This window comes from Mauremys mutica, chromosome 6 (genome assembly GCF_020497125.1).
Source record: "Mauremys mutica isolate MM-2020 ecotype Southern chromosome 6, ASM2049712v1, whole genome shotgun sequence".
NCBI lineage: Eukaryota > Metazoa > Chordata > Testudines > Geoemydidae > Mauremys > Mauremys mutica.
The window spans coordinates 48,149,626-48,162,792 of record NC_059077.1 but is presented as its reverse complement, the minus strand read 5'-3'; the positions used below and the strand labels follow the sequence as shown (position 1 = coordinate 48,162,792).

Here is a 13,167-nt window from a genome sequence, read left to right as displayed (position 1 = left end):
GGCCCCACTGAAGTAATTGGGAATTCTGCCATTGATTTCAATGGAGATTTGATTTTTAACATGACAGTGACCCTTTAAAAATAAAAACTCTTTGAAAGAATAAGAAAAAAGGTAACTCTAAGACTATTTCAGAAAGAATAAAAGAAACAACCAACATCATTTTAAGTTATACAGAAATGAGGTGACTAAAAATATTTTAGTTAGGGCTTGGAGAAAATATGTTTAAAAGCAAGCAATTTAACACAGTTTAAAAATTGCTTGCTTTTAACATCTATTTCTGCAAGCTTCAAAGCTAGTAAAAAAAAATATTTGTTCTTTAATTAAATGGAAAGTGTCAGGTAACCTTAATTACAGGCACTGCTATCTGTGCCACCTATAACATCACAGTGGTAAAAACACTAGTGGCCAGCAGCATCTTGTCTACACCAGTGCTCCCACTGTTGCTGTCATTGGTGAAGCTGCACCAGTGTTAGAGAAGTGCAAACTTTTTGGGGAAAAGATTAATGTAGGCCCAGCCTATACGTAGAACTCTGACTGAATAAGCGAGTAGTAACTACGTCAAATATCCAGTTACAATAAGTGCAGTTACACTGTGTCCATACAATCACATTTTGCACGACAGTCAAGCATCAAATGTATTTGTACATTCACACCTATCACACTGTTTTCCTCTGTGTGTATGAAAGCACTCTGGGGGGAAAAAAACTGGGCTGATATCACATAGTGTCCCAGCCAGGAATTAAATGCCCAGGCAACTTTATCCACAAAGTACCAACATCACCACTTGGGGCAATGCACTCTGGGATGTTTTATTCCACAGAGAGCTGGGAGAAAGAAGGACCAGACAGCCCTGTTATCAAAACATGATTAGCTGCTCCTGCCTAAAACAACACAACAGTGTTACAACCTGATTACAGGAAGACCAAAAAAAACCTAGGCTGCCAGCAAGGGCAATACATAGTTAACTGTCACCTTATCTTACTCTAACATTCCTCTTACTTACATACTACGCCAGCCTCTTCTGAAAACAAAGTTTCATGAAATAGCTCCTCAAAAGCAGAAACAATCAATTGGAATCTATGTGTCCAGTACTAGTTATGTTGTACCAACCACCTGTACCTGTGTGAAGTTTTAAACTAGCAAGTGTCAGAATGAGTGCCTTTGGCTGCTAAGTATTGTTTTTGCTGTCTTTTACAAGTGCACATATCATAAGCCTTCCATTTCTGTTTCTCAGCTTTGATGTGAAAATGTAATAGTTGCAATCACAGAAGATCAGCTGCTTTTTTATATTATAAAGTGAGGTAAGAGTGAAACAAAAGCTCCTGTCTGAGTAATACCAGTATGCATAAAATGAAGTGAACTGTAATTAAATATTTAAACACGTATTACACTTCCTTGGATAGTCAGATTTGTTTTGACTTTTTAAAATTTCACTTTTTAAAAATTCATGGATAATCAGCATGCAGAAGTGAACACGGCCTGATTTACAAAACCCTTGCAAAGAATTCAGCTTCACAATTTAAAAAAAATACAGTAGGACATATTAAGGATCTTGTTTGAAATAACAAACTGTCTTGAACCATCTCATTGTTCCTAATTATTGCAGAAGTCTGAACAAGGATTAATTTAATAGAATATTCATACTAAGGGCCTGCTCTTGCAGTAAGTAAGTTGAAGTTTTGCCCAAGATGGGACTGAAATATTGACAGCTGGAAAGACTGACAGCAGCACTGTAAAAGCCCTGATACCCTAAGGAACAGGTTAAAAAAATAAATACAGTTAACTTCAGTAACAGAAATATAGTGGCTCTATATATGTTCATAAACCCTATTTTCCAATTCTATACTAAGTTGCAAAATGACAAATTTAATAAAATTATTGTCTTTTAGTCTATTTTATTTATACTAATTACAGTTTTTAAAAACTGACACAGATGTATGCAAAAGAAATTGCATCTATGTTATTGAGGCAAATGTGGAGGCAACTTCAAGCCCTGCAGCGTGTAAATCTTCCATCTTTACCTTTATTGCATTGTTGAGGCTGCCACCCAGTTGTCCAGCCCAATGATAAGGTCACATCCGGGCAGAATGAAGTTACGGTGTCTAGAAATCTTTTTGCATCCACGACAGTGTTACTTCCATTAGGTCCAGGGAGAATGTCTGCATTAATCCAGACAGGTTGCCTCTGATGCAACTTTATGCCTTCAAGAAGCATCATAGAGGGCTTCACCGCTGCTAGACTGTAAAGATAAACACACTATCAGCAAGACAACAGATTCCTAGTGATATGATGAGAAAAAATACAATACACACATACTCTATTGAAACTGTTTCTACAAGCTAGGGCTAGTTCAGGCAATGCTGTTAATCAGCTGCTGGGGAGCCCCTGTTTATGAGGCCCCATCCCAATCCTATCCAGATTACAAAGATCATGTGGGTAAATGTATGCCTCACTGTTGCATGGTATGGAGTATGGAAAGCTTCATGCTCACTGAGAGCTCTGGGGTGAGTTGCCTGATAAATCAAGATGTTTTCCTCTTCTCTTCATTGTGCCCTGGTTGAGATTCTCACCTTCTCCTGTTTAATAGGACACCTCCATCTACTATTTCTCTAACTCACGAACATATATACCTACTCTCTTCCTTTCCCCACTTGGCATATTTAAGACAGATAGATGAGAAATGTCACACGCAGTCTTGGGTACTGCAGCTGAAGGATCTATTTGCTTTGCAGGGGCTCCAAATGTTCCTGAACTAGCACTGCTACAAGCTACTGAATCCAAAAGATAAATATCAGGCATCTCAGAATATACTTTAAAGCTTGCAGATTTCCCTAGACAAAAGGAAATAATTTTTTTCTCCCCAGAAACACTTTATAGGTGGAGCGTCTGCCTGCTTCCTCCTGTTCTTACCTTAATATTCCAAGCTCTTGGAATTAAGCGGCACATAAGACCCAAACTGATATTATTGTACTGCCTAGGAGCCCTACTCATGGACCAGCACCCCATTGTGCCACCACAATGCCAGTGTCCAAAGACAGCATAAAAAGTGGGATTATATAGTCAATCATGCTGATGGAGAGGATTAAAAAGATAACTAACAGCAGTAATATGCAAAAGGTTTCTGTATATATACTGTACAAATCTCTAATACTGGAACAGCTTTATTACTCCTGGGGGGATTCTGCATCACTGCACATGTGCAGAATTGATGGCCCCTGCAGACTTCTTTGCTTACTCGCACAAAAATGACTTCTGATGGGGAAGCAAAGCGAAGCTGCAAAAGCGATCATGCGCCCACTCCCTGGCAGTGCAGACAGGTTGGTTTAGGCACCCAGAGCAGACGTAAATCACCAGCGGGAGGGGGGCAGAGGCTGGGTAGTCATGAGAGAGAGACAGACACTGTCCCTCTCATTCGCTATTGCAGCACTCTTGGCATGGAGGGGCAGGACTTTGGGGGTATTTCTGAAGAAGTAGGTGTGGGGCAGGCTCTGTTCCCTCACGCAGAGGAGACTGTAGCAGTCTGCCTGCTGAGTGAATTGTTCCCATTGTTTTTAGTGAATCCTCCAGTAGTATAAAACAGGTGAGAAATTTTAAGGCTCCTTTATATTGCCAGAGTGGTGTAAAGGAGCCTTATTGTAAAGAACAGTATGACCTTATAAATGCTTATAGTGCTTTAGTGATTAGAACTGGTCAAAATTTTTCAACTGAAACATTTTCCTATCAAAATGTGCTCCGTGAACTGTTTGCTACTGACCTTCCTGGAGATGGTCAGTAGCCAGTATAAATTGTGAATTTGAGTCTCCAGCCTTCACTTGTTCTTCCCTTGCCTATGATGTAACACTTAAGCATATGACTGCATATATTTGTTGACTAATAATTAGAAGTAAAGGGTCAATACTAGCTATATTACTATTAGACAGAGGGGGTTTGGGGATTTCCTCCGATGTGCCCCAAGACCATTCTCCATCCACTGTATTGTAGTTTAAATAAATTACCAAGATAATTGAAACCAGATGGATTATATCACATTTTTTTGACAAAATATGCAGAATTTTGCAGAATTTTAAAATATTGTGTGCAGAATTTTAAATTTTTTGGTGCAGAATTCCCCCAGGAGTACTTTTTCCAAAGAGCTACTGTCCAAAAGAGCAGCTTCTCTCATGTTACTCTCCTGGCTGTGCTTGTACTACGTGATTGTATTTTTAAAATGTTTTTATACAAATTACATTTTTATACTGCAACATTATTTTAAAACTTTTTTGTAAAACATTGCATTTGGCTGAAAACTTGTCTTGGCTTGGAAAAAGAAGAGTGAATTGAAAATTAGTTTTAACAATATATATATTTTTTAAAACTACTACACTTTCCCCTTCCTTCTCCATTTCTGGTTGACGCCTACAGAATCTATAACAATAAAAGAATTTAGCCTACTCAGGTATTCTGTATTTTCATAAACACATAAAATCTGTAAATATCAAGGTATAGTTCTATTATTAAGGACAAAATATATAAAACAGCAATTTACAACTGTCCTTCAGGTTTTGCATTTCTATTGCACGTTTGATCATGCCCTTCAAAATGTGGGGGTGGAATCGCCACATAGATTGTAAAAACAGCTACTGTGCATGCATATTAAGGCACAAGTATATGGAATTTTCCATCAGAAAATTATTCCAATGGAAAATTTTCAGCCAGCTCTACTGATTATTATCCCCATTTTTTTCCAATGCTGGACAGGTTTTCGCCTTTGCTTGTATGTTAGTTGAGCTGACATAAATGATCTGGAGAAAGGGGTAAACAGTGAGGTGGCAAAGTTTGCAGATGATACTAAACTGCTCAAGATAGTTAAGACCAAAGCAGATTGTGAAGAACTTCAAAAAGATCTCACAAAACTAAGTGATTGGGCAACAAAATGGCAAATGAAATTTAATGTGGATAAATGTAAAGTAATGCACATTGGAAAAAATAACCCCAACTATACATACAACATGATGGGGGCTAATTTAGCTACGAGTCAGGAAAAAGATCTTGGAGTCATCGTGGATAGTTCTCTGAAGATGTCCACGCAGTGTGCAGAGGCGGTCAAAAAGCAAACAGGATGTTAGGAATAATTAAAAACGGGATAGAAAATAAGACTGAGAATATATTATTGCCCTTATATAAATCCATGGTACGCCCACATCTCGAATACTGTGTACAGATGTGATCTCCTCACCTCAAAAAAGATATTCTAGCACTAGAAAAGGTTCAGAAAAGGGCAACTAAAATGATTAGGGGTTTGGAGAGGGTCCCATACGAGGAAAGATTAAAGAGGCTAGGACTCTTCAGCTTGGAAAAGAGAAGACTAAGGGGGGATATGATAGAGGTATATAAAATCAGGAGTGATGTTGAGAAAGTGGATAAGGAAAAGTTATTTACTTATTCCCATAATACAAGAACTAGGGGTCACCAAATGAAATTAATAGGCAGCAGGTTTAAAACAAATAAAAGGAAGTTCTTCTTCACGCAGCGCACAGTCAACTTGTGGAACTCCTTACCTGAGGAGGTTGTGAAGGCTAGGACTATAACAATGTTTAAAAGGGGACTGGATAAATTCATGGTGGCTAAGTCCATAAATGGCTATTAGCTAGAATGGGTAAGAATGGTGTCCCTAGCCTCTGTTCGTCAGAGGATGGAGATGGATGGCAGGAGAGAGATCACTTGATCATTGCCTGTTAGGTTCACTCCCTCTGGGGCACCTGGCATTGGCCACTGTCGGTAGACAGATACTGGGCTAGATGGACCTTTGGTCTGACCCGGTACGGCCATTCTTATGTTCTTATGACACTTAGAAGAGCTATCTCAGCTCTATATCTTCTAGTGTACTTTTGTTGAACCATGCAATGCCTGTGTTCTATCCATCTACCCTTTTCCTCATAATGAAATCAATAGGAATACCAAACAGGAGAGGTGAAAGAATGACATCAGTTTCTATATTGAGACATTTGCTCAAGCCCGTGTTTATTTTAACTGTGCATATTGCCCCTTGCTATAAAGCCATGATAATGTTATTAATTTTTGGCATACCACAACACTTCAAGATGTGTCAGCCAACCAGGACCAGGGCGGTCTAGCCTAGTGGTCAGAGCAGGCATCAGACCTAGTGGTCGGAGCAGGCATCAGGAACCAAGGACTAGAGTCAGAGCTGTAGTTGGAAGCTGGAGCCAAGGGTCAAACTGGAGGCCAGAGCCAAGAGTCAATCTGGAGTTGGTAATCCGAAGCCAAAGCCACAGGTCAAGCTGGAAATCAGGAACTGGAGCTAGCAGGACAGAAGGCAAGGAAGGGTTCAAGGCAGCGGTAGGACAGAGGCAAGGCTGGGGCAGCAGGAACAAAGGTAACATAGGAGCAGGCTCCTGCTGGCTTAAATAGCAAGTGTGATGCTCTGTACCTCGGGGGAACACCCTACACTCCCATGTTCATCTTTATAAAATGATTGTGTGGTATCCAATGCAAGATTTGTCATGCTGAGTGTCTTCGGAAGGCTCATGATGCACTGAGCATGGTTGTTATAGTGATGTTATAGTAATTGTTACAGTAATGTTGTAGTAAGGTTATAGGTTATAATTTCATGTACCGGTATATAGTTATGAGGTTGAAAATGTACATGGCTTAAAGCAAACCCGTGCAAAAACTCTCTAAGAACAGAGAGGCAGTTCATGCCTCATCGGGGCATGGATGGGACAAACCCAGCCCAGACTCACACGAACAAAGGACACTGGCTTAGGCAGCAACAAAAGAATCTGTTGGACTCTCAAGGGAGTAACCCCCTTCCTCTGGTCAGTTTGGAATTGCAATGAGGTAATGCTCACCTGACTCTGAAGTGGGGGTGCAAAGCCAAGAGGGAAGAAAGGACATGATAAAAGGGAGACACATTTGCCATGCTCCCTCTGTCTTTTATCAAAGGAAGGGGGTGACTCCCTCGAGAGTCCAACAGATTCTTTTGTTGCTCCAATCAGGCACTGCTGGAGGCCACATATACTGATAAGACTGCTTGGAGATTAGCTCTGTCAAATGCTTTCTTAAAAATCTATGCAGTTTATGATTGGTTTTTGCCATTCGATACTCTCTTCAATTAATCTAGGATGAAAATCTGGACTACACGTGATCTTCTGGATCAAAATCCACCCTGCTCTTCCCTTAGCTTTGCCTTAGCTGTTTCCTTTAGTACTCTTGGGGGAATTCTGCGCCACTGCACATGCGCAGAATTCATGCCATGCACATAATTTTTTTTCTCCACAGAAAATACATTCTGCCAGAATGGTGCTGCAGTTATGCCATTTGCCCATCAGAGGCTGCTGCTGTGGCACCAGAACAGAGAGCAGCTGCTCCCAGGCCAGAGCAGCCTCAGCTGCAGATAGGAAAGAGAAAAAGTTGTGTTCCTCACAGCGCCCTGCTCGGGGACCAGGTCAGGAGGCCTGGGATATGGGAGGATGGACAGCGTGGGGTATATCGGGCTGCTGGGGGAGAGAGCGGTCACAGACGGGGGGTCAGAAGAGCTAGTGGGGCAGACAGACTTGGGCAAGGGCTGAATGGAAGTGAGGGTGCAGGGACACATGGGGATGGGGGGTTATGCAGGAACATATGGGGACGGGGGCAGATGTGCCTTACTGAATGAGAGAGGCTAGGGGTCAGCCAGGATCTGCATGGGGGAGGCTCTGTAACAATCCTTCCCCCGTCTCCCCGCCCCCCAAATCTGTTCCATACTTCTCCCACCCACACCCAACAACCCTCTAGGTTCTCACTCAGACTCGTTCCCAGCAATTACTTCTCTCTCCCTCTGCTCCTCCATTACCCCTGACTCCCCCAAGCCTGTGTACTACTTCTGAAGGGTGTGAGAAATATATTTCTATATTGTAGTTTAATGAATTATTACTCAAAGTTCTGTATTAATATGCTTAGTAAGGAATCTATTTGTCAAAAAATACTTCCTGAATCTTTTTTGTTTTCTGTATTGTTACAGACATACTTGCTGACAGATATTTTGAAATAAATTACCAAAATAATTGAAATTGACATGATTATAATGTGTTATTTTGACAAATAAAATATGCAAAATTTTAAAATATTGTGTGCAGAATTTTTTTGGCACAGCATTCCCCCTAGAGTACCTTAGTCTGCTTAAAAGATACTGCAAAAGACTTTGCCTATCACTGAAAAGAGTGTAACACCTCATAAGTTGTTTCAGTCATCTAGGTCACCTTTCTTTGGTATTTGGACTAGGTCATTTTCTCATTGTTCTGCAGGTTTTTGCTGGTCTCAAACTTTACTGAAAAGTTTGTTGATTTTTATCAACTGTCTCATCATCACACACTTTATATATTTCCTCAGTGATTGGGTGTTCACCTGCATGTTTCCCAGCTTTTAACTTTTGTATTGCATGTTTCACTTCTTTGTTTGTGATGTGAGCTGTTACAATTTCTCATTACGGTTATTTAATGTTTTGCCAATGTAAAAAAATGCTTGTGGTATTGGTCTGATTTTTTCAGAGCACTTAGCATTTTTATAACACATTAAATATTCAAAGCACATCTCCAAGACACTTTACTTGCAGTTGGGAGTACTCGATGTCACAGTCTCTGGGTAGGCTGCTCTTTCCAAGATCCTTTTCCAGTCTCCCAAGTGCAACCACCTTTTAAGTGGCAAGCTGCAAGCCCTTGCCTCCACTTCTCTTTGGGGTGGGATCCCACAATCCAAATGAAGTATGATTTATTTTGCCAACAGATATACAGGACTTAGAGAAGTGGATAGGCTCCTTATCCGGGCCATTGTTTTACCTTTCTGCCTGGTTTCTTTAACAACTCCTTTTGATCTAACTATGTATTCAGCCAGCGTAATATCCCACAGATACACTGAGGAGAAAACGGTAACACACCGTCTCATAACTGTTGTTCTTTGAGATGTGTTGTCCATGTCCATTCCAATCAAGTGTGTGTGCGCCGCGTGCATGACAACCGAAAGGTTTTCCCCTAGCAGTATGCACAGGGTTGGACTGGGCGCCCCGTGGAGTTGCACCTTCATGGTGCTCAATATAAGGCCCTGCCAACCTGCCACCCCCTCAGTTCCTTCTTGCCAGCTACTCCAACAGAGGGGTAGTATGGCGGATATTAGAATGGACATGAAGAACACATCTCAAAGAACAGTTATGAGAAGGTAAGTAACCGTTTTTATTTCTTCGAGTGCTTGTTCATGTCAATTCCAATCAGGTGACTCCCAAGCCTGAGATCCAGAGGCAGGGTCAGAGTTCAGATGTCCACTGATTGGAGCACTGCTCTGCCAAAGGCCACGTCGTCTCTGGCCTGCTGGGTGCTAGCGTAATGCGATGTAAAGGTATGTATTGAGGACTATATCGCTGCTCTGCATATTTCCTGGGTGGGAACCTGCTCCAGGAATGCTGCTGAAGAAGCATGCGCCCTGCTAGAGAGCGCTGTGAGCAAAGGGGCACGCACCTCTGCCAGGTTGTAGCACTCTTGGATGCAGGATGTGATCCAAGACAAAATTCACTGAGAGGCAACCAGAAGACCTTTCATCCTGTCTGCCACAGCCACAAACAGTTGAATTGACTTTCGGAATGGCTTTGTTCTTTCTATGTAAAAAGCTAGTAATCTGCGGACGTCCAATGAGTGAAGCCTCTGCTCCCTGCCATTTGTGTGCGGCTTAGGATAGAACACTGGAAGGAAGATGTCCTGGTTGATGTGAAACCAGGAGACAGCCTTCGGGAGAAAAGCTGGATGTGGCCTGAACTAAACCTTGTCCTTACAGACCACCACATACGGGGGCTCTTATGTTAGGGCCTTGAGCTCAGACATCCTCCTGGCAGAGGTTATTCCTACCAGAAACACCACCTTGTACGAGAAGTAGAGCAGGAAACATGCCGCCAGCGGCTCAAAGGATAGCCCCGTCGGTTTGGAGAAGACCAGAGTAAGATCCCAAGCTGGGACCGGTTGTTGGACTTGTGGATATAGCCTGTCAAGACCTTTCAGGAAATGGCTGACCAGAGGGCTGGCAAAGATCAAGCAGCCCTCTGAACCTGGATGGAAGGCAGAAATGGCGGCCAAGTGAACCCTTACTGATGACATGGACAGCTCCTGCTGCTTAAGATGGAGAAGGTAGTCCAATATACGTGGTATGGATGCGAGCATCAGAGATGGGCAGTGTTCTGCCGACCAGATTGAAAATCTCTTCCATTTGGCAAGATAGGTAGCCCTGGTGGAGGGTTTCCTACTGCCAAGGAGTACTTGTCTGACTGGTCCGAGCAGGAGAGCTCCAGTGGGTTCAGCCATGCAGCTTCCACCCTGTGAGGTGCAGTGACACGAGGTTCGAGTGCTGGAGACAGCCATGATCCTGAGTTATTAAGTCCGGGAAGAGCAGCAAGGTGACTGGGGCTTCCATGGACATTTTGAGTAGAGATGTGCACCTGTGTTGGCGGGGCCAGGCTGGATCTATCAATATCACTGAAGCATCTTCCCTCCGTATCTTGAAGAGAACCTTGTGAATGAGAGGGCTAGGTGGGAACATGTATAGGAGATGGCTTTCCCACAGGAGGAGGAACGCGTCTGCGATGGAGCCCGGGCTGTAATTCAGGAAGGAGCAGAAATGCTGGCACTTCCTGTTGCATCACATGGCGAACAGATCTATCTGGGGAAAGATCCACCACTGGAAGATGGAGTTCACAACATCCGGGCATAGGGACCACTTATGGCCGTGGAATGAATGACCTGCTGAGATGGTCCACCAACTCATTCTGTACTCCTGGGAGGTACAATGCTTGCAGGCTTATCGAATGAGCTACACAAAACTCCCACAGCATGAGGGCTTCCTGGCACAGGGGAGAAGAGCGTCCACCACCCGTCTGTTGATATAAAACATCACTGTGGCGTTGTCTGTCATAACTGATACACATCTCTCTGCCAAGTTGACTCGAAGTCTGACATGCTAAACGCACAGCTCTCAGATGTCGATGTGGAGAGCGAGCTCCACCTGCGACCAGAAGCCTTGTGTCCTGAGGTCTCCCATGTGTGTACCCCAGCCCAAGTCTGACGCATTTGTCACCAGCGAGAGGGATGGCTGAGGACTTGTGAAGGAGACTCCCATGCACACTACCTGTGGGTCGAGCCACCACCGGAGGGAGTCGAGGACCAGGGGAGGCAGAGTCATAACCTTGTCCACACTGTCCCAATCTGGCCGGTACACCGAGGCTAGCTGGAGCAGCCGGAGCCTGAGCTTGACATGTTGCACCACATAGGTACAAGCGGCCATGTGTCCAAGAAGTTTCAGGCAATTCCTTGCTGTGGTGGTGGGGAACTGCCTGAGATCTCGAATGATGTCGCCCAGAGCCTGGAACCTTGATTCTGGGAGGTATGCCCTGTCCTGCATCGAGTCCAGTACCACCCCTATAAATTCTATCCACTGAACCGGGATAGCGTTGATGTCCCCACATTCAAGAAAAGGCCCAGTGTGTCGAACATCGTTCTTATGAAGTTGACTTGTGCCTCCACTTGAGACCTGGAGCAGCCCTTGATCAGCCAGTGGTCGAGGTACGGAAACACCTGTACCTACCATCTAGTTGGCAGAGGTGTGAAGGCCAGGGGACTTTAGGGTGGCTCTAGAGTCCTTGAGGCTGTGCAGGTGGGAATCAGTCTTTTCAGAAAATAAAGTCTGATCCTCAAAGGGGAGGTCCTGGATGGTCTGCTGGACCTCATACGGGAGGCCAGAGACCTGCAGCCAGGAACTCCTCCTCATGGCTACCCCAGTCGCCACAGTGCATGGAGCCACATCTGCTGCGTCCAAAGCTGCTTGCAGAGACGCCTGGGAAATTAGTTTTCCCTCCTCTACTAGCGCAGAAAATTCTGTGCGAGAGTCCGGAGACAGGAGTTCAGTAAACTTTGTCAAGGCTCCACATGTATTAAAGTTGTATCTGCTGACCACCGCCTGACGGTTAGCAATGCAGAGCTGCAACCCTCCTGTCAAGTAAATCTTTCTCCCAAAAAGGTCCAACTTCTTGGGGAGGATTCCTGGTAGCACAGGCACTTGTGCTGGTTGGCCACGTCCACTACCAGGGAGTCCATGGGGGGTGCGTATACAGGTGTTCGTACCCCCTTGAGGGAACAAAGTATCGCCACTCAGACCTTTTTGCGGTGAGAGGCAACGAGGATGGGGTCTACCACAGTATGTTAGTGGCTTCGCTAATGGTTTTGATCAGCAGCAGCACAATATAGGATGGCCCAGGAGGGGAAAGGATATTGACCATTGGGTCAGTCTCCTCCACTACCTCCTCTGTTTTAATATCGAGATTCTGAGCCACCCGTCTCAGCAGCTGCTGTAAGACCTTGACATCATCCAGGGTTGGGGCAGTTGATGTGCTGGCCACCGCCTCATCAGGGGAGGAGGAAGATGAGAGGCTGACCAGCACAAGAGCCTGTTCTCTGCCCTCAACCCCTCTGGGGTCCCAAAGAGCAAGGACCTCTGGCGCCGCAGTTGGTGCCTCAGTTGGCGCTGCAGCCATCGACACCGGTATGCAAGTCAGCTGGGTCACCATCAAAATTTCCAGTACCAAACGTGAGGGCGGCGGCCTGAAGGACCCCAAAACCACCAATGCTGATCTCGAACCATGGCTCTGCCCTTGGGTTTGATGATAGGCCCGGGGCATCCAGAATGGCCACTGAGGAGCTTGCCACTGGCCCAGCCACGGTGCCGGATAGGGGTGGCAATCTTGGAGGGAGCGGGACCTACTGCTCCTACTGGAGCGTGATGACTATGCTTCCGACTCTGAGGTCTCCGACTGGGATGACCACGAAGGAGTGGAGCCCATCGGTGCCACAAACTAGGGGACCGGAGCAGCTCCTCCATGAGGGTGGCTGGTGCCAGGGGGCGATGCACTGGGGATGGTGCGTGCATCGCCATCATCACCGCCTTGCTCATGGATTGCACTGGGATTTGAACCGGTGCTGGTGACCTCTCCCACCGTAAGTGCCAGAAGGTCTGATGCAGCCTCGAATGCCTCTGGCATGGAGGGGAGCTGCAGGTCTTCTTGGTGGTGGGCCGGCAAGCGATGAGGGTCCGGACTCGACTGGACCCCTGCTGGGGCAGGAGTCGACGTGATCTGTGGCGGTTGGGCACCGGATGGAGGCT

General features: G+C 44.9%; 1 protein-coding gene across 4 annotated transcripts in view; it reads right to left on the bottom strand.

Moving 5' to 3' along the window:
- Positions 1 to 13,167, bottom strand: part of FAM151B (family with sequence similarity 151 member B) — a 68,011-nt gene that overhangs the window by 45,013 nt on the left and 9,831 nt on the right. For all 4 annotated transcript variants that reach the window (XM_045020768.1, XM_045020769.1, XM_045020767.1 and 1 more), the window contains exon 4: positions 2,022 to 2,239. In XM_045020768.1, the coding sequence (XP_044876703.1) occupies positions 2,022 to 2,239 (218 nt within the window). The remainder of the gene's footprint in view (positions 1 to 2,021; positions 2,240 to 13,167) is intronic.